The sequence below is a fragment of the Heptranchias perlo genome, chromosome 36 (genome assembly GCF_035084215.1).
Source record: "Heptranchias perlo isolate sHepPer1 chromosome 36, sHepPer1.hap1, whole genome shotgun sequence".
NCBI classification, from domain to species: domain Eukaryota; kingdom Metazoa; phylum Chordata; class Chondrichthyes; order Hexanchiformes; family Hexanchidae; genus Heptranchias; species Heptranchias perlo.
Genome location: NC_090360.1, coordinates 3,066,261 through 3,088,112, shown reverse-complemented (window position 1 = coordinate 3,088,112; position 21,852 = coordinate 3,066,261). Strand labels below are relative to the sequence as shown.

General features: G+C 42.0%; 1 protein-coding gene across 1 annotated transcript in view; it reads left to right on the top strand.

The window, feature by feature from the left end:
* The window catches only part of col13a1 (collagen, type XIII, alpha 1), a 182,457-nt gene that overhangs the window by 61,818 nt on the left and 98,787 nt on the right, over nucleotides 1–21,852 (top strand). The window contains exons 3-5 of the mRNA XM_067972397.1: nucleotides 17,927–17,971; nucleotides 21,156–21,163; nucleotides 21,534–21,560. Coding sequence (XP_067828498.1) covers nucleotides 17,927–17,971; nucleotides 21,156–21,163; nucleotides 21,534–21,560 — 80 coding nt within the window. The remainder of the gene's footprint in view (nucleotides 1–17,926; nucleotides 17,972–21,155; nucleotides 21,164–21,533; nucleotides 21,561–21,852) is intronic.

Here is a 21,852-nt window from a genome sequence, read left to right as displayed (position 1 = left end):
TAATGAGTCAGGATTAATTAATAATGTCCTAGTTAAGGATCCCCTTGGAACGAGCGACCACAACATGGTTGAATTCCATATCCAATTAGAGGGTGAGAAGGTTGATTCTCAAACAAGCGTACTGAGCTTGAATAAAGGAGACTATGATGGTATGAGAGCGGAATTGATTAAAGTGGACTGGGAAAATAGATTAAAGGGTAAGACGGTACATGAGCAGTGGTGTTCATTTAGGGAGTTATTTTACAACTTTCAAAATAAATATATTCCACTGAGGAAAAAAGGGTGTAAAAGAAATAACAGCCATCCGTGGCTAAGTAAAGAAATCAAGGATAGTATCCGACTAAAAACAAGGACATATAAGGTAGCCAAACTTAGTGGGAGGATAGAAGATTGGGAATTCTTCAAAAGACAGCAAAAAGTAACTAAAGGATTGATTAAGAAAGGGAAGTTAGATTATGAAAAGAAATTAGCAAAAAATATAAAAACAGATAGCAAGAGTTTCTATAGTTATATAAAAAGAAAAAGGGTGGCTAAGGCAAACATAGGTCCCTTAGAGGATGAGACCAGGAAATTAATGGTGGGAAACATGGAGATGGCAAAAATGCTGAACAAATATTTTGTTTCAGTCTTTACAGTAGAGGACACTAAGAATATCCCAACACTGGACAAACAGGGGACTCTCGGGGGGGAGGAGCTAAATACGATTAAAATCACTCAGGAGATGGTACTCAGTAAAATAATGGGACTCAAGGCGGATAAATCCCCTGGACCTGATGGCTTCCATCCTAGGGTCTTGAGGGAAGTGGCAGTAGGGATTGTGGATGCTTTGGTGATAGTTTTCCAAAATTCCCTGGACTCAGGAGAGGTCCCGGCAGATTGGAAAACTGCTAATGTAACACCGTTATTTAAAAAGGGTAGTAGGCAGAAGGCTGGAAATTATAGGCCAGTTAGCTTAACATTTGTGGTGGATAAAATTTTGGAGTCTATTATTAAGGAGACAGTAACGGAACATTTAGATAAGCATAATTTAATAGGACAAAGTCAGCATGGCTTTATGAAGGGGAAGTCATGTCTGACAAATTTGCTTGAGTTCTTCGAGGATATAACGTATAGGGTGGATAAAGGGGAACCAGTGGACATAGTGTATTTAGACTTCCAGAAGGCATTCGACAAGGTGCCACATAAAAGATTATTACTTAAGATAAAAAATCACGGGATTGGGGGTAATATTCTGGCATGGGTGGAGGATTGGTTATCGAACAGGAAGCAGAGAGTTGGGATAAATGGTTCATTTTCGGACTGGCAACCAGTAACCAGTGGTGTTCCACAGGGGTCGGTGCTGGGTCCCCAACTCTTTACAATCTATATTAACGATTTGGAGGAGGGGACCGAGTGCAACATATCAAAATTTGCAGATGATTACAAAGATGGGAGGGAAAGTAGAGAGTGAGGAGGACATAAAAAACCTGCAAGGGGATATAGACAGGCTGGGTGAGTGGGCGGAGATTTGGCAGATGCAATATAATATTGGAAAATGTGAGGTTATGCACTTTGGCAGGAAAAATCAGAGAGCAAGTTATTTTCTTAATGGCGAGAGACTGGAAAGTACTGCAGTACAAAGGGATCTGGGGGTCCTAGTGCAAGAAAATCAAAAAGTTGGTATGCAGGTGCAGCAGGTGATCAAGAAAGCCAACGGAATGTTGGCTTTTATTGCTAGGGGGATAGAATATAAAAACAAGGAGGTATTGCTGCAGTTATATAAGGTATTGGTGAGACCGCACCTGGAATACTGCATACAGTTTTGGTCTCCATACTTAAGAAAAGACATACTTGCTCTCGAGGCAGTACAAAGAAGGTTCACTCGGTTAATCCCGGGGTTGAGGGGGCGGACATATGAGGAGAGGTTGAGTAGATTGGGACTCTACTCATTGGAGTTCAGAAGAATGAGAGGCGATCTTATTGAAACATATAAGATTGTGAAGGGTCTTGATCGGGTGGATGCAGTAAGGATGTTCCCAAAGATGGATGAAACTAGAACTAGGGGGCATAATCTTAGAATAAGGGGCTGCTCTTTCAAAACTGAGATGAGGAGAAACTTCTTCACTCAGAGGGTGGTAGGTCTGTGGAATTTGCTGCCCCAGGAAGCTGTGGAAGCTGTGGAAAATTAGATAAATTTAAAACAGAAATAGACAGTTTCCTAGAAGTAAAGGGAATTAGGGGTTATGGGGAGCGGGCAGGAAATTGGACATGAAGCTGAGTTCGGATCGGTCAATGCCCTGTGGGTGGCGGAGAGGGCCCAGGGGCTATGTGGCCGGGTCCTGCTCCGACTTCTTGTGTTCTTTAGATTTGTGGTTGGGATCAGATCAGCCATGATCTTATTGAATGGCGGAGCAGGCTCGAGGGGCCGATTGGCCTACTCCTGCTCCAATTTCTTATGTTCTTGTGTTCTAAATTGAGCTGACTTAAAAGAACCTGTCGAAGCATTCTGATGTAAACAGATGGGATGCAGGATCATGGGAAAGAATCATTGTATTATTTTTAATGAAGTTTATTCACTATCCTGTTGATGTTTTGACTAAAAATGATAACATTTCTGATTGTGGGTCATGACTATTGCTCTTGACTTGGAACACACGTATAAAGTACCAAACAAAGCTAATTTGGGTAAACTATTGAATAACTGAATATTATTCAAATTTATATTATATACCATTCAATATTGAAATGAGGCTGCTGCACTCATTCAAACCCGAACTCCTAAATTTATTTGTCTGAGTCGGTTCTCGCGATTTCCAGGACTTGAGCAGCCTGATCAGGGGTCCTTAAGGGACCGCTGAAGGCCACTCAGAAATGGCTCAAAAAACTTCCAAACTTCTGTTTTTGTGGGTTCGGAAGGAGTAGGACTTCCTCCAGGCTGCACAAAACAACTACAGGCCGAAATGGCCCACCCTCACCCCTCCCCCTTCCGAGAATCACCTCCCTGATCCCCCCTCCCAATCACCTCCCTCCCCTCCTGACCCCACCTCCTAGAATCAGCCCCCCTCTTGATCACTCCATCCCGATTTCCTCCCCCTCCAGATTCACCCCCTCCCAATTTCCTCCCCCTTCTCGAATCCCCCTCCCCCGATCCCCTTCCTAGAATCCCCCTCCCCCGATCCCCCCTCCTAGAATCACCCCCTCCTATAATCCCCCCTCCTAGAATCACCCCCTCCTATAATCCCCCCTCCTAGAATCACCCCCTCCTATAATCCCCCTCCCCATCCCCACTCCGAGAATCGCCCCCCCGATTCCCCGCTCCTAGAATCATCCCCCTCCTATAATCCCCCCTTCCCCCATCTCCCACTCCTATAATCCCCCCTCCCTATCCCCCTCCTAGAATCCCCCTCCCCCCATCCCCCACTCCTAGAATCCCCCATCCCCCCCAATTCCCCCTCCTAGAATTACCCCCCTCCTAGAATCCCCCCTCCCGATTCTCCCCCCTCCCCCCTCCTAGAATCACCTCTGGGCTTTGGTGTGAGCCGAAATTCTTCAGGACCCAACGAGTGAGCTGTGTTAGGCTGCCTGACTGATGGCCGCAGCTCGCCTGGTTTATTCCGGTGAGGCCCAAGGCTTACTGTTTTTTTTCAAAAAATATACTTTATTCATAAAATTTGCAGCAATACATACAATCCAGTTGTCAAATCACATTCCAAATGTGCACAATACAGATTGTACAATTTGCAGATTACATCAAGTACAGTTCAAATATGATTCCAACAATACAGTGACACATTGTACATAATTACAGTTCATGACACTCTAGGGTGCCTCATTGTATCACAAACAATACAGATTATTGATTACAGGTACATTTCAGGTACATTACATTTCATTACATCAATGTGAATTTTACATTCTGCCCGAGGGTTTTTTTTCCCCCTGATTGCAGCCCCTCGGTATACAATGGCGGGAAGGCTTTAAACGGTTGCCTTTCCCCACAGAGCCTTTGCGGTGGCCGCACCCATCCTCAGTGCGTCCCTGAGCACGTAGTCCTGGACCTTGGAATGTGCCAGTCTGCAACACTCGGTCGAGGACAGCTCCTTGCGCTGGAAGACCAGCAAGTTTCAGGCAGACCAAAGGGCGTCTTTCACCAAGCTGATGGTCTTCCAGCAGCAGTTGATGTCTGTCTCGGTGTGTGTCCCCGGGAACAGCCCGGAGAGCACAGAGTCCTGTGTAACGGAACTGTTCGGGACGAACCTGGACAGATACCACTGCATCTCTCTCCAGACCTTCCTTGCAAAGGCACATTCCAGAAGGAGATGGGTGACGGTCTCATCTCCACCGCAGCCTCCTCGGGGACAGCGCGCGATGGCGCTGAGACTCCGGGAGTGCATGAAGGATCTGACGGGAAGGGCCCTTCTCACCACCAGTCAAGCTAGGTCTTGGTGCTTGTTTGACAGCTCTGGCAATAAGACGTTCTGCCAAATAACTTTGACAGTCTGCTCAGGGAACCAACCGACAGGATCCACCATCTCCTTTTCCCTCAGGGTCTCGCGGACGTTATGTGCGGACCACTTGCTGATCGCCTTGTGGTCAAAGGTGGTTTTCCATGAAGGACAGGTGGGGCGGAACGGTCCAACTGAATGGAGCGTTGCGTAGAAGTGTGGCCAGGCCCATCCTTCTCAACACCGGGGACAGATAGAACCTCAGCACGTAGTGACACTTTGTGTTTACGTACCGAGGGTCTATGCACAGCTTGATGCAGCCGCACACAAAGGTGGCCATCAGGACGAGGGCCATGTTGGGCACGCCTTTCCCCCCTTTCTCTGGAGATTTTTGCATCGTGTCCCTGTCCGGTCCATTTTTGATCTCCAGATAAAGTGGAAGATGGTTCGGGTGACTGTCGCGGTGCAGGAGCGAGGAATGGGCCAGACCTGCGCCACATACAGCAACACCGAGAGCACCTCGCACCTGATGACCAGGTTCTTGCCCACGATCGAGAGGGATCGTCGATCCCACAGTCCCAGTTTCTTCTTGACCTTGGCAATACGCATCTCCCAGTTTTCAGTGCACGCCCCGGCCCCCCGGAACCAGATCCCCAGCACCTTCAGGTAATCCAACTGGACGGTGAGGGGGACAAAGGATCGGTCGGTCCAGTTCCCAAGGCTTATTGTTCCAGCGCAGTCGCTGCACCGGGGAATCTCGCCTGGTTTGGGGCGTTAAGGAATTTAGGTCCCATTGAGTTTTAAATCCACTTTTAATTCATTATTGAATATACAACTTTTACCGAAAACAGCATTTCAAAGCATGCAAATAGCTTATCTTTTTTTTTCTAATTCTTGGCTTTTGATATTTTCAATGAGATGATTAAAACTATCTCCTCCAACAATGGGACTTGCATATCTGAACTTGTTCTAGTTTTTCTAACAGTGGTATTTGAAGTAGGGAGGCTGGCTGCATTCGTTTGATGTTCTGAATCATCGCTCAGCCTTTTCTTAGAAGCTGCACCATACAGAAGTTCAACAAAATATTACATTGAAACTTAACCTGTAAAAGTTATTACATTTTTAGTGATTTAATAGTTGCGCCACAGCTTGCTGAAATGATACAAGACATCCAGCACCCCCTGGCTTAAGCACCATAACCACAATCCCTAAAACTGTAATAAAAATCTCACAAAAGTAATTTGTTTTGAGGATGTGGGCAATAAGGCGCTGGCAAGGTCACATTTATTGTTCACCCGTAGTTGCTCGGGCACTTCAGAGGGCATTAAGAGTGAACACGGCGTGTGGGCTTGGACTCATGTGTAGGGCAGACCGGGCAGGGATGCCGAGCTCCCCACCCTGAAGGATGTTAGCGAACCTGTTGGCTTTTTACAATAATCCATCATTTTTCATGGTTTTTCTTCCCCCCCAGTCTCAGACTATTAATTACCAGATTTGTCAAATTCAATTTCACAGTTTACCGTGGTAGCATTTGAACTCTTGACCTCTGAACTGTTAGTTCAGGATTATAATCACTATGCGACCCTGCCCTACTTGGAGAGTAATATACTCAATGATTTTTACTTCACACTTGGCTTAGAATTGAACCCCAAAGCACGCTGGACTTGGCAATTGGTTCTCATTTTGGAGCTCAGTCACATTCAAAAGCCCAGAGGCAGTGTCCGTGTGCTGAAATCTCTTGAATTTTATGTTTTTAATTTGCAATATGTAAATGATTAAATTTTGCTTTTAAATAAAAACAAAGATGTAGGTCCATCAGAGAGCAAAGACAGGTTAGCGTCATGGCAGCAAGCCAGTTCTGGTGTGGAACCTATACCCTGAATATTAACCTGCCCTTTCTCTCTTTAGACGCAGTTTTAGTTCAGATTCCCAGCAGTGTTCCCTTTATATCTCCAGATTTCATTTTTAGCTAAGGATCGTGCAGTTCCAAAGGAGGATTCATAAATTCAGTTTTTGTGCTGAAGCAACATTTTTAGAAGCTGAGTATTCAGTTCAGATTCTTCACCCAATGTTTGCCTGCAGTCTAGGAAGGAAGTCTCAGTATCGATGCACGTTTTCACTATTTGCAGGGACAATTCTGTAATGTTGCATTTCTCAGATCAGTCGGTCTGGAATTCTCCTGCTCGGTCCAGGATCGAACTCGTCAGCATGTGAAGAGCTCTTCTCCCAACAGTTACATCTTCAGCCTTTAAACAGGACACATGGCACCTCTGGTTTCTCTCAAAGTTGAAATGAATTCGAGGTGGTTTAAGAAGCCTCCGGGGGGGTGGGGGGTGTTGGGGGGTATGGGAGGTGTCGAGGGCCGAGGGGTCCTGTGTCTACTTTATAAACTCGGTATAATGCCATACTAGAGTTACACTCCAGGCAGTGCCAACTCAACGTAGTGTGAGATTACGCCACCTTGTGAGGTTCACGCAGTTTCTCTGCTGGCCCCGATTGCAGATCGACACCACACTTTTAGCTTTGTACCGATGCTAAAGCTGTATTGCAAATGCACGCAAAGATTATTTCTGTACCTGACTTTTCGAAATGTCTTCTTTTGTTCCCTCCCACAAATACAGTGCAAATCGTGTATTTTTCATTTGCAACATAGTTGTAAAGTTTCACACTGTAAACTTGCACACTGTTGTGGGAAACCAATCAAGGGTGTTGTGTAATTTTAAAAAATTATTAATTCTGAGGATGTGGGCGTCGCTGGCGAGGCCGGCATTTATTGCCCATCCCTGGTTCCCCTTGAGAAGGTGGCGGTGAGCCGCCTTCTTGAACCGCTGCAGTCCGTGTGGTGAAGGTTCTCCCACAGTGCTGTTCGGCAGGGAGTTCCAGGATTCTGACCCAGCGACGATGAAGTCATAATGCTGCATTTACACAATCTGACACAAACTCTTAATTTTGGTGGTTCAGTTTAAAAAAAAAAGAGATGTACATGTGTTTATTCTGAAATCTATCTGGCAATTCTGATGAACCAGAAGCTTTGTATTTTTATCACTAAATGCCTGCTTGTTTCTGATGTGAATTCTGTGAATCCCGCCTGACAGCCTTATCAGTGGGAAAAGGAATTGCAGAGGTTGTGGGCATGATGGAGGCATTAGTGGTGCAGTCTGAGTCTGCACAATGCCTGTCGTGCCACAAAGGGCTCCGTGTATTCTGGGGAACTTCCAGCAGTCTGTTACTCAAGGTGAACATCACCACAGAAATGTTGCTGATGTGAAAACCAGCACCTTATATTCCACACTTTGTGTGATGGTATTTGGCAGCTGCTGAAGGTCACACTCAGTGCTACCCTTTAACCTCCCGCAAGTCTCCTCCCGTGAATTTACTGCAATCCCTCTCCAATATCTGCAACTCCTGTCCTCAGAGCTGCTGCATGGCCGTTAACTCCATGTCAGACGCAGCCTCAGTCAGAGTGGTTTGCAGTGTTGCCCCGAGCTGCTAAATTCATGGATTGCTACACATCCACCCACTAAACCATTTCGGAGTTTTGTTCCCTGTGTAATATATGAACAACAGTTGGGGGGGGGGCTGAAATTGGACGTGGGGGGGGGGCCACAAAACAGGCGGAATTGCTTTTGCCGTTCTACAACGGGGATAAAGTGAAAGGCAGAGTGTTATTTAAATGGTGAAAGATTGGGAAATGTTGATGTATAAAGGGACCTGGGTGTCCTTGTATACCAGTCACTGAAAGCAAACATGCAGTTGCAGCAAGCAGTTAGGAAGTCATATGGTATGTTGGCCTTCATTGCAAGAGGATTTGTGTACAGGAGCAAGGATGTCTTACTGCAGTTATACAGGGCCTTGGTGAGACCACACCTGGAGTGTTGTGTGCAGTTTTGGTCTCCTTACCCAAGAAAGGATATACTTGCCATAGAGGGAGTGCAGACTGATCCCTGGGATGGCAGGACTGTCGTATGAGGAGAGATTGGGTCGACTCGGCCTGTATTCACTAGAGTTTAGAAGAATGAGAGGGGATCTCATTGAAACGTATAAAATTCTGACAGGGCTGGACAGACTGGATGCAGGGAGGATGTTTCCCCTGGCTGGGGGGTCCAGAACCAGGGGGTCACAGTCTCAGGATACGGGGTAGGACATTTAGGACTGAGATGAGGAGAAATTTCTTCACTTGGAGGGTGGTGAACCTGTGGAATTCTCTACCACAGGAGGCTGTGGAGGCCAAGTCACTGAATATATTTAAGAAAGAGATAGATAGATTTCTAGACACAGAGGGCATCAAGGGGTATGGGGAGAGAGCAGGAATATGATATTGAGATAGAGGATCAGCCATGATCATATTGAATGGCGGAGCAGGCTCGAAGGGCCAAATGGCCTACACCAGCTCCTATTTTCTGTGTTTCTATGTTACAACACGCCCGACACTCCATTCTATTGAAGTCAGTGGACCGGAATATGGGGCGGAGCCTGTAATAGGCGGCCAATGAGTTCCCGCCTGTTTTGCGTTCCCCCTACGCCAATGTTCATATTAACGGTGATTTGGTTGTGTAGATGGATTGTCTATCTCATTCTACCATTACGTATGATGGAAGTGGAAGTATATGTGCACATTATTCTGGATGAGTAAGAATTTTTTATATATCCACACTTACCATGGGTTTGTGAATAGATGTGAGTGTGCGAGTGCGTGTGAGAACTGTCACGTTGGTGCAATAGAGGATGCTGTTTTGTGTTTAAGGCATTTTAGGTCAGTGTGAAAGTGTACACTGCACCGAACTTGTGCTGTAACCAGATTTACAAGGTATGCTCGACATTGTCTCAGTTGCAAATAAAAATATTCCATTTCCGAGCATGCTGGCTTGATGTGCCCAATAATGTGGAGAAAGAGGTGTCCCCAATTGGCTTATTAAAAGTTCAAAGCAAGGTAATAAATCTGAAATAATATGGTGCTGTAACTATTGCTGCAATGATCTGTTTATAATAGTCCCCCGCGGCAGCACTCTGTCCTGTACACTTTTTATTGGAGCAGCGAGTCATTACCACTTTGTTTAGCGCTAGCTGTGCATGTTCCGAATACCATGTTGTCTCACACATCTCTTGCCCGCTTTATCTAGCGTGGCTTTTCGTGACCTTGTTCTAAATTTAAAGTGTCTGGTTCAAGGTAGCTGGGTTCAATTACATGTTCCTGTACACATCTGGAGACTGAGGTACATTCTGGTAACAGCCCAAGTTACCCTACTCATGAGAGATACTGTAAAATAATGGATCATCAAAGGAGTAACAGCAAAGATTTCTGCACTCTTTTTGATCAAAGATCGACACATTATGAGCACAGTCAGTGAACTCTTCATACACATTTGTAATTTTGTCTAATGACCGTCATTATACAAATTGTCACTTTCCATGCTTCTTAGAAATATGTCTGGCTTCACATGCAGATAAGTTGTCTACATAAACAAGTAGGCTGTTAGTAATGAACAACATTCGATATAACAATTAGATTAAATATCCTAGTCGATGCTAAGATCAGAAGAAACTGTAATTTTCAGGAAGTGTAGGGTACTGAAGAAACTTGAATATGTAGTTAAACATTAAACCATCATTTTGCATAATTTGGTTTGGCTAAATACTAATGTTCTATTCTTAAACACAAAGTGTGATCAGTTACCAATACTTGTCATTCAAAGTATTTTAATTTGCAAGATTTAAATGTGTGCTTTCTAAAATAGCATTTAAAGAATCAATATTCCTTTACGCTAGGGATCTATTTTTATTTTTTTAATCCACAAAATTGGAGTTTATGGAAGTTACTGTAAAAATCACAACATTGAATACTCAGCAATATAATTTCCTTACAGATAATACGTGCAGAATTTCTTTTATTTCCTGGAGTAATCTCTTCTGATGGGATATTTTATGTACAATGGTGAGCAGAGAGTTGATTTAAGGATTATTCCAGGATAATGCAATGCAATGACCTTTGCTAGAGAAATTGCAGGAAAAATATCCTTCCCTCCTATTTCAACATGTTAAGCTCAAGCAAGCAGTGGGTGGGCTTCTGATCAGAACGGCCGTCTTCAAAGTGATTCCAATGCTGAAGTGTCCAAATGTATTGGTTTGTTTTAGCTTCAACTCCCAGAACCCTCCGCTGCTGCAGTAATAAAATAATACAAAGCCTCCACTTTTGAATACAGAATTGTTTGAAATAAAATAGTTGGGACATAATTGCATTCAGGATTGAAGAACAATTGATTTGGCCAAGCAGAATGTGGAAGGAATTAAGAGCATAAAATCAGGAACATGAAAAAGCTATTCATCCCATTAAGCCCATTTCCCCAGAGGTCATGTATGATTATTCAATCATGGACATTGCTTCACCCATTACTCCGCCCTCACCACCACAACCTGTTGATCCTCCACTAACTTCAAACCTCTACCCCCTCCAGAAAAAAAATCAAGCAGTGATATTAGCACCTCTAGAATCCTCAATCCCCCTTCTCAACAACAGTGGCCTTTAAAGGTATCAGTTAAATTTGAATCAACTACATTCTCTGCAAGTCTCTTCCACATGTCTATCCTGTGGGGGAAATCTCTAACTATGCTCCAGGTTTTTGAATTTTGTATTTGTGTCCTTTATGCTATGCTCATTATCCAAGTTAAGTAGCTTGCTTATTTTGGCATAAACTATACCTTTCATTTTGGACAGCGTAGAATTTTCCACATTTGTATTTGAGTTGCGGTGTGTGCAGGTGGTCGATGCAAGTACAGCGTCTAATTTTTATGAATAAAAATCTAAAACAAATCCAGCTGATTCTTAACTGTTAGTTGCTCAAAAGGAATCTGAGTCTGACAATGGAGATCAGAACTTGGAGTTGGGATTCTGGCTTTTCAAATGTCTTCAAGCTTTAACCATCTAGTCATTCTCTACCTAATCCATCCCCAACCAGCAAAGTTTTCAAGTTTTCATGTTTGTGGTTTTAAGGTATTTCATGTTCATGTTGCATCATATAAAGTACAGTTTTAGTTTTTCATAATTAAAGGTGTTTTTAATAGGTGCGTTTCTTCATGTTTCAAACTGCACAGCACATTGTGCCCTCGAGGGACTATTAAGTCCTTGTGGTACATAATGTGGTAGGATTCCAAATTCATATTGACTTTTGGAGATCTATTACTGAAACTGTACTCATGTGAGATATATTTTGGCATTCAAACAGTGCTGGCATTGTATTAATTCCACCAAAGTACCGGCACAAAGGTATTTGCTCACTTGCGGGTAGTTTGGTTAGAATAAGGGCATACGGTTATGTTTGCGACATATATATAGCATATTCCACGCTAATCTGTTTGGTGCTGTTGATGCTGTGGTTCCTCAGATTATTTTGAGTGAAAATAGCGTCCTTGGGATCCCCGCCGGTCCAGACTGATTATCTGAGTGAGTCAATGGATATTGTGTGCCTGAGATAAATACAATGAAGTAACTGTTTCCTGCAGGGCTAGAGTATTGACTTCATGGTGTAAGAACCAGTAGATATTAACAACATTCATGCAGCTTTTAAGGTCAAAAATATGAGTGAGAATGTCACCTGGTGTTGAGCATTGCGTTTCATTTGCTATACTTTGAGCTGCATGCTTTAATGGATTGTTGCACTTGAACTGATATTGATTCACTTACTGGAATCCCTGGTGGTTCCATCAATGTCACAAGCTCCCGATTCTTACAAACGCTCCATTAAGAACAGTTTTGCCACTCTAAACCTCAGCAGGTACCAGTGTTCTCAAAGTGGGTGTTCCTCCTCCAGTAGTTACACAAGCCAAGCATCTGAATGCAGTGTTTTCCTTTGGTCTTTTTGATATCACTGAACCATTTTCTGACATCCTGTTGGGCTCCCTTATTATGAGAGATCTCGTTTGACCTCACAGAAACCTCATTGTAAGGTTTTCTCTGGGGTTTGGGTATCATGGTGGTCCCAAAAATGGAGGGCCACCTTTTTCAGACCTCCGCCGTGATCAAATTGACTTTCACTTCAGGAAATTTTCCCTTGCCCAATCACTGTGTTGATGTGCAGTAAATTATTAGTGTTAAGGGTCTCATTTCTGGTTTAGGTTGATTAAACCAACCATTAAAAAGAATGTATTTTGATTCAGTATCTTAACTTATCATATATGTAACTTTCCATGTAGGAATATGGAAAATATCAGCTAATATGTGTACACTGGATCATTCCTTCCCCCTCCCCCACCTCGGTATCAGACTTCTTTTTTAGTTTATTTTATTGAAACTTTTATCCAATTATGAAGTTAGTTTTGGAGCTTGTTTTGGATGCTATTTTCAGTAGGTGATTCTTGAAAAGGTTTTGGTTTTGGCTTCTTCTGAATTGAGATGAAATCCAAATAAATTCGCTGTTTTTAAATAAATTACTTTTAAAAGTTAAGCTCTTGCTCACAACTTCATGCTGCTATCAGAAATGTTATAAGGTGCTTAAATCAAAATGAGTGTCTTTAAATTTCAAATTACATCCCTGGCAGTTCTGTAGCTCATCCCAAATTCGAACAGAGATAAGTTCCTAATTTTTCATTGGCGACCTTGTTAGCTAGCCATCTCTGATGGTGCTGACAAAATCATTGAATTTTACAGAACAAAGAAGGCCATTTAGCCCATCGTGTCTTTACTAGCCCTCTGAAAGAGCTACCCACTGAGATACGTATCCCTGCCCTTTCCCCATTTCTTTTAAACATTGTTTTTTTTCTCGCATGACTCAAAAGAACGTCCACGTGTGATTCAGATTATTAACCAGAGTGTTTCTGCAGGGGTGCTGGAAGTCTGAAAATGCTGCACTTTGGACATGTCTAGTAACATTGTTCCTACATTGTGCATTTACTGCAGTGCAGCACTGAGGGAGTGCTGCTCTGTTGGAGGTGCCGTAAAACCGAGGCCCCGTCTTCCCCCTCAAGTGGACGTAAAAGATCCCATTTGTCTGCTGACACTTCCATTCTGCAATGCCTGCAACCTGCGACTGGCCACTCTAATTTGCTTCAAGTAATGGAAATGCTATTCTCTAGAACAGGTGAGCATTTACGCAGTGGTGACCTTGTACTGTGTCTTATACAGGTGTTTCAGTCTACTTGCTGGTAGCTGCTGTAGTTTGTGTTACAGTTAGTGTTCTTGGACTCTGGGTCATCCAGGATCACCTATTGTGCCAGTGTCAACATAATATCAGCAGTAGAGCTAGCGGGTGTTTATTGACTAATGGTTGACTATATGACATGGGTGGCAGCAACATTGGTACTGTTTTACTTTTTCTATTAATAGATGCTGAAACTGTAATTGGGTAATATATTCCACATGACAAACATACAGGCAGGAGATCCTCACAGGAGAGGCACTAATGGGCTAGAGGAGGTTTCCATGGCAACTTTTCCACATCTCCTCTCAGTACAGGTTACATAGAATGTATGGCACAGGAACAGGCCATTTGGCCCAACTGGTCCGTGCTGGTGTTTATGCTCCACACGAGCCTCCTCCCATCCTTTTCATCTAACCCTATCAGCATATCCTTCTATTCCTTTCTCCCGTATTTACTTATCTAGCTTCCCCTTAAATGCATCTAAGTTATTCACCTCAATCACTCCATGTGGTAGCAAGTTCAACATTGTAATGACTCTCTGGGTAAAGAAGTTTCTCCTGAATTCTTTATTGGATTTATCATTGAATATCTTATATTTATGGCCCCTAGTTTTGGACTCCCCCACAAGTGGAAACATCTTCTCTACGTCTACCCTATCAAACCCTTTCATAATCTTAAAGGCCTCTATCAGGCCATCCCTCAGCCTTCTAGAGAAAAGCGCCCCAGCCTGTTCAGTCTTTCCTGATAGTTATACCCTCTCAGTTCTGGTATCATCCTTGTAAATCTTTTTTGCACCTTCTCCAGTGCCTCTACACCTTTGTGGTTGAAGATCTTCTGGTCAGTGTGAGAGTTCTCCTGGCTGTTGCTGTCCTGACTTGGTGGTTGAACATGATGATTTTCTTAATAACATTGAAGTACATCTGTTTGTCTGTGGAGATTGAATTCAACAGCCATGCAGCCTCGTCCCTGCCCTGTGGGTTGAGACCAGTTCCAATTATTACACACGCCTGACCAAAGCCTCCTCCACAATCAGGGCAGGTTTGGACCTTTCTACTTCTTTCTACTGTAGCTGTTATTTTCTGCTAGCGTAATTCCCACCTGCTGATTTAAAGGGTCACGCACCTCATTTCCTTTTTGTGCAGGTGCTAACCTTTCATTATTGCTGTGCGATGATTGGGCGCCATAACTGTCAGTAAATTAATTTGCTGTTCTTGGCTGGGTGGGAGGGAATGTACTTTATGTGACAGAAATGTTTATGCCTTAATTTTTGACAATCTGCATATAGCCCCATATATTACTAAACAATTTTTATATTGTAACCTATTGTTGCAGATGTGCTGCTGCAGGTTTCACCAGATGAAAATCTTTTTTTTAATGGAAATTTCCATTCAGCTACAACCAATGACCTTTTCAGTGAGGGATCTAAAACCTTTCTGCTGATGGTGAAGGCCGACTATTCTGTGCAATGTGTAAAAAGAGCTTGTAATCTCTTTGTGAAGAATGCATTTACAATTTTATCACACGTAGCCTGCAGAGGAAATCCTCCTCCCGTATTGTAAAAACAGAATGAATTTACACATCTGCTATTTATTTAAACAGTATTTTTCACCCAGTGTTGTGTCCAGGGTATTGAGGAATTTTCTGCGACTGTCTCCGTTGATAGTTCCTGGTAAACATCAGAGATTTTGAGATTGACCATCTTGTATTAGTGCAGAACTAGTCCACTAAGCAGTAATGGATATCATATCAGAGATGTTGGAAAATGATGATTTATTTCGAGCAGGGGTGTCTAACACATGGCCCGTGGACTAAATTTGCCCCGCAAACTCATTTTATCCGGACATTATAGCTCCTATTGGTTCCTATCTTCTTAGGATGCTTGTACGCAAAGCTGATTTAGACTTTAGCTCAACTTCAGTTCCTTAACCGCCCTGGATCTGGAGGACTGGAATAGGCTGCTCCTAATAGGTCTAAATCCACCAATCAGTGAGCAGCCTTTTTTCCATCAATCAAGATTCAGCATTTCCCATTTCTCCAGATCCGAGCCGTTTAAAGAGCAGAGGGCGGAACTTCTTAGTTTTCACAATTTATGAGGGGAAGGAAGACTTGAATATTTTGTACATAGAGGAAGGACTTGAATGCACGTGGGCCTCGTATATGTTGTGTACAGGCGTTTGATATTGTCTATGGAAGGGCTTTGATATTTTGTGTATAGCCGGCTTGTATGGTTCATGGATGGAGTCTTGAACATGTGTATAGGGCTTTGATTTATTTTATTGGGGGGCTTGGATTTTTTTGTATATGGCGGGTATTTGGAATTTCTGTGTTTGGGGGACTTGCACTTTTGAGTATGGTGCTCACATTTCTATCCAATCATCTGTGCCCCTCCTTCTGCTTGTGACGTGTATATCTGGCCTGCAGCTCCAATATGTTGCTCATCCCTGCATTAAAGGGACACTGGAGGTAAAATTGGAAGTTAAGGGAAAGGAAAATTGGATGAAGTTCACCACTGCTCACATTGCATCCGTGCCAAAGTTGAATTTTACTTGTGAAAGAGTTTGGCCGTTTTCTTTGCGGAAGGAATAGGGCCACGCATTGTTTTCATCTCACAGGCATCACTGGATAGATTTTCATCTTTACCACCTGAACATGAAGCATCAACTGGGTAGAGCGCAGAGAGGAACATTTTTGATGGGGAGGATTGCATGCCAAAAGGGAACCTGCCAGAATGTTCTTGTATTAGCCAATTCTGAACCCACCGAACCACCTGAAACAAAGGTGATATATTTTCTTGGCCTTTAACACTTTCCTTCATAATAATTGAGTGCAAAATTAATCCATCTTGGTGGAAAAATATTCTGTTGAGTGTATTGGGTTGGATCTAAATGACTAAGTGAAATGCCAGGGGTATTTTGAATGTTACTAATTCACTATTTACTGTTGCAGATATTTAAATCTTCGCGGGGGGAGCAGACTATCCCAACTCTTTGCCATAAATCCTGTCATGTACAGTACTAGTCTACAGAAGAATTGTCCAGCAGCAGTTATTTATCCTTAATTGTAAAATTGGATTAATTCATGTTGCTCAAGATTGCGATATATGCCGTTTGACAGACGTCTTGTAATGATGATGGAATATCTTGAAACGCCTTGTGAAAATATTTGTATCCAACACTTCAGCCTTGTAAAAACACTTTTGTTGCATTTATAAATGGGACAGATCAGTATATCAACTGTTACATTCCAGCAGTAAGTCCAGACTGATTGAACTATTACATGCCCTGAAAACCATGATTGAACTGTTCATTATGCAGCAAATCATGGTTCATTGAATATGCAATTTATAGTCAGGCCATGACTAGAAGGGCCCGCTTTAAAATTGCTAGTATTTAGCCGACACTTAGAGGAACCTTTTATTACTGTAGATATTTGAAGCTGTGAATGGTGATTTATTTTATTGGAATAATAGAAGTCTCTAAAATAAATAGCACTTCCACTTTTCCGAGACAAACATCTGTTTAGCACCTTAGATTTAGTAACGCTGGCGTTGTACTCTGGATGATACAAAATCACACACTCAGGTGATGGTAATGTTTGTCTCTGATTTGGTTCAGGATCCAAGGTAACGTTTAATATAGTCACAGGTTTTTGTAACAATCATTCCTAATGTACAAGTGATTTATTTTATCATGAAAAGAGTGAGTCTGTGTGTATTTAAGTAAATGCTTCAATATTTATAGTACTACACTTTGTTTCAAGTTTTAAATGCTGCTTTCGTTTGCACACAATTTGAAAGGATGCAAGATATTCTCTTAATTATTGTTTGGTGTGCTTGGAGAGCCAATGTTTTTTATGCAACATAGGGAGATGTGGGTTTTAAAGATCCAAGAGTGTTTGGGAATGTTGATTGCTTGTTTTTATTTCTAAGTTTTAAGTATTTTGAAAGCTTATATCTTAAAATATCATTTTTCTGAGTGTAGACTAGTACCCTGATACTAGACAGGTCAACCCAAAGAAGCATAACATCACTTGGCACACTGAATCATTGCGTATGAAAATGTGAAAGAGAGCTGTGTATAATACATTCTTGTTGATATTACAAGCTAGATTTTTAGATGATCTGTATTTGTATTTAAACTTGTGAATTGGATCAGCATTAAATTGCAATGCCCTATGCCAAGTGAGGAACAAAAAGGTCTTTAAATGTGCTGGACTCCTAATTAAACTTAGATTGTTTACATTTGGACTCCAATTTGTGTTTAATAGTCACATTAATAAGTGGGATGCAGTATGTGTATACACAGATAAACATATTTACATTCCCCATTTGTTAACGCTTGCACTAATGTCCGCCTACTGTTTTCACACCAGGGCAACCAGGAGAAAAGGGAAGGCACGGTCGGAGAGGTATTCCAGGTATGTGGCACAACAACAACAACAACAACAACAACAACAACAACGTGCATTTATATAGCGTCTTTAACGTAGTAAAACATCCCAAGGTGCTTCACAGGAGCGGTTATCAAACAAAATTTGTCACTGAGCCACATAAGGAGATATTAGGACAGGTGACCAAAAGCTTGGTCAAAGAGGTAGGTTTTAAGGAGCAACTTAAAGGAGGAGGAGAGAGAGGTAGAGAGGCGGAGAGGTTTAGAGAGGGAATTCTAGAGCTTAGGGCCGCGACAGCTGAAGGCACGGCCGCCAATGGTGGAGCGAAGAAAATCGGGGATGCGCAAGAGACAAGAATTGGAGGAACACAGACATCTCGGAGGGTTGTAGGATTGGAGGAGGTTACAGAGATAGGGAGGGAAGAGGCCATGAAGGAATTTGAAATCAAGGATGAGAATTTTAAAAACGAGGCCTTCCTTGACCAGGAGCCAATGTAGGTCAGTGAGCACAGGGGTGATGGGTGAACGGGACTTGGTGCGAATTAGGATAGGGGCAGCAGAGTTTTGGATGAGCTCAAGTTTATGAAGGGTGGAAAATGGGAGGCCGACTAGGAGAGCATTGGAATAGACAAGTCTAGAGGTAACAAAGGCATGGATGGGGGTTTCAGCATCAGAAGAGTTGAGGCAGGAGCGGAGACGAGCGATGTTACGGAGGTGGAAGTAGATGGTCTTGGAGACGGGGTGAATATGTGGTCGGAAGCTCATCTCACAGTCAAACAGAACGCCAAAGTTGCAAACGGTCTCAGACGGTGGCCAGGGAGTCCAAGGTATTTCCTTAAAATGGACAGCATGGTGTTCTTACTCCATCTGTTATACAAAGGGAACCAAAAATCAAGTAAATTATAGGGAAGTTCCCCTGAATTATTTGGTATGGTGCTTATTAACCTATAATCTTTTAGCAGACTGTGAGTCTCTATGGTGATACTGTAAAAGATGCTTGTTTGAGATATGTTATTATTGGAATAACTACATATGAAGCAATAAAATTAGATTTGTTTTATGGAATGGTTCATTGGATTAAAGAGGTACAAGAGGCACAGATGATTGTTGCTATGTTATTAATTGAAGTACCAAATTTCCAATATTTATAAAATCAAAAACTTATTTTTGAACATAAAATAAGGATTGTAAATGGTACTAATTGTGCCTTTTAGTGTTAATTCAGTTCAGCTGTTGTCTACAGTGAGCTGTTAGAGAAATCAGCAGGAGCGTTGCTTCTGTGAATCTGTTATCAATTACATTCTATTAAGTACTGAAGTATGATTTATTTTCTTTGCAAGGTGTGAGCTAGTTTGCTAAAATTGCATGAACTCTGCATGAATTGGCTATTTTTTTAGCCTGATCTGTCACTATTCTAGAATTCTAAAACTCCTAACAATTTCCTAGTAATTTATTGAGTTTTGAATGAGCATCTACCCAAATCACAAGTAGCCACTGGCAGCAAAGGCAGAGTAGTGCAACAACCAGAGATCGGGACCGATCGATAAACTCCAAGGGAAAGAGTTCTACTCTTCGCCATCTATAATAATATTGTAAATTCATACTTTATAAATGCACAGACAAAATCTGCCCTTTATTTAGCACTGCCTGAGCCTTGCGTCAGTATGCCCACCTAAACTGTTTAGCCCTTGTTGGGATATATCTTCATCCATTTGATAACTTTAGTGAAAAGGTAGATGTGAGTATATAGCACATTGTTCCTGACTTTTTTCCACTAAAGTTAGTGAATGATGCAAATTCTACTCCAATGTGTTTTAGGATGAATCCAGCGAGGTTATGTTACAAAGTAGTAATGGGAAAACAACCAAATTATTTTTCTAAACCTTAAGGAATAAATCTCACTATCAATTCCTTTCTTTAAAAGAATTGATACTTGTCCATTTTATTTATTCCTGCCATTCTGTCTTGATACTTTTTCCAAATGCATTTAGAAATTGAAAGGAAAACTCAGGAGGTAATTCTTCCAACTTGTGCCCGATCTGCCCGGTTCTGTGAATACACCGCGGTGGTAAACAGTTAGAATCACCTCCTTCACCCTGTCTGAGGTTATCTAACTCACCATACCTGGGACCTCCTGTGGGTTTCTATGATTCAGTGGACACCGCACTGTATTTACTCATTGTGGGAAAGTTTGCTAGATACATATTTTAATCCAAATCCTTTCTTTTTTTTTCTCTGCTTGTACTGCTTGACTTTACACTGCATGTTTGGGGATTGGTAGCAACTTCCTTGGGTTTTTTTACACCTCTGGTCTCCTTGGGCTAGGCTCAGTCTGGGGAACTTTCATATCAGAGAAAAAATCATTTGTATGACATTTATTTGGCTAGCTTGTTTAATAATATTTTAGTGACTACAGAGACATATGTAAGTCATGGAGTTTTACTGTTTATTAGCAAACCACATGATATGAATTGTTTACTGTGTATATAAAGAACAATTGATCCATGCGTAAGAGATTTAAATGGGAACTGCTGTTAGTTTGTATTGTTATTGATGTCGATGTTCCCACTGCAAATAACCAGACACAATGCAGGTACTTTATAGCATGCTGCTGTTAGACATTGCTTCTGGGTTACCATTGGAACATTTCACAGTATGAAAAGCTTCAAATACCAACTCTTTGCGTATTTGCCCAGCTGTGATTATCTAGCGGTCCTGAATGAGATTAGTTTGAGCAGGTGTCAATCCAGTGCTGGGTGCCTGGAACTCTATAGCACAAAACTACCCTCAAATTAGGCATAATTGGGAGAAATGTGACACCTTCACAGGAGGGAGGGAGGGTGTGTCAGCTGGCCTGAAGTATCATCAGCAGGTTGGATATTGGACTGGTCCGTTGGCAGAATCTTATAGATAAGATGCAAGTCGGATGAAAGCTGCTCTAAATGAACTGGAGCGTGCTTCATCCTAGAATGCCGTCAGTGTCAGCAAACCAGAAGATGATTCCATTTGCCGGTCATTGTCTCTCCCTCTAGAATAAATACAAACTCTTCCTTCCGCACAAACATCTGTCTCAAATGTAATTTGATTTTTTTTTTGAACATGTAATTTGCTTACGGGAAAGAGAATTAAATCTGGGTTCAAACTTGTATTCATTCTCTGAAGAACACTACAGCAGTATAATGTTTTTCTCCTCTCTGTTCTTATGTTTTCAGGGCCAGCTGTAAGTACAAGAATGGCTAGTATTGCCCATGGGAACAAGTTGGGTAAAAACAATCTGTCAATAAGCTTCCGCATAGTGTACTGCACTTTAGATATTAACTTATTTCTGCTAAATCTTTCCAGTGTCATCATAACCTTCCCTTAGTCCTTGTGGAATTTACATTTGATATTATCCTTGTAAGTCATTTGTGTCAACAAATAGCACCTATGACACACTGTCCTTTGCATCTTTCGTTAGCGTACATTTTAATTTCATACTTTTTTTGTTTAAAAAGAGTAATAATGTCAGCTTTATTCCTTTGGCTTGTTGTGCTGGATGTATATAATGTGTTCATTTCTTTCTCCTTTGTACTGATTTTTCTCCTCTTTAGGGACCTCCAGGAAGAGATGGCTTTCCGGTAATTAGCTTTTAACTGCACCACTCTCCTGTCTTGTGTTTGCGCTCCTTTGCCTTGTTCTAACTTCCTTTGTCTATCCCTGCTACATTGTGGAGCTTGCCTTTTACTAACTTTCTATCCACTCCCACTTGATTTCGTTAATAAATTCATTTCCTCCATTTTTTTTAACAAAGAAAGAAAAAGGCTTTTATTGGGATGAATAATCTCATTGCAGAAAAGGATTGATCTCCCAGACGTAAAACACACCATAATAGCCATCATCTTTGTCATTCTAATCAACTGTTTTGCAAAC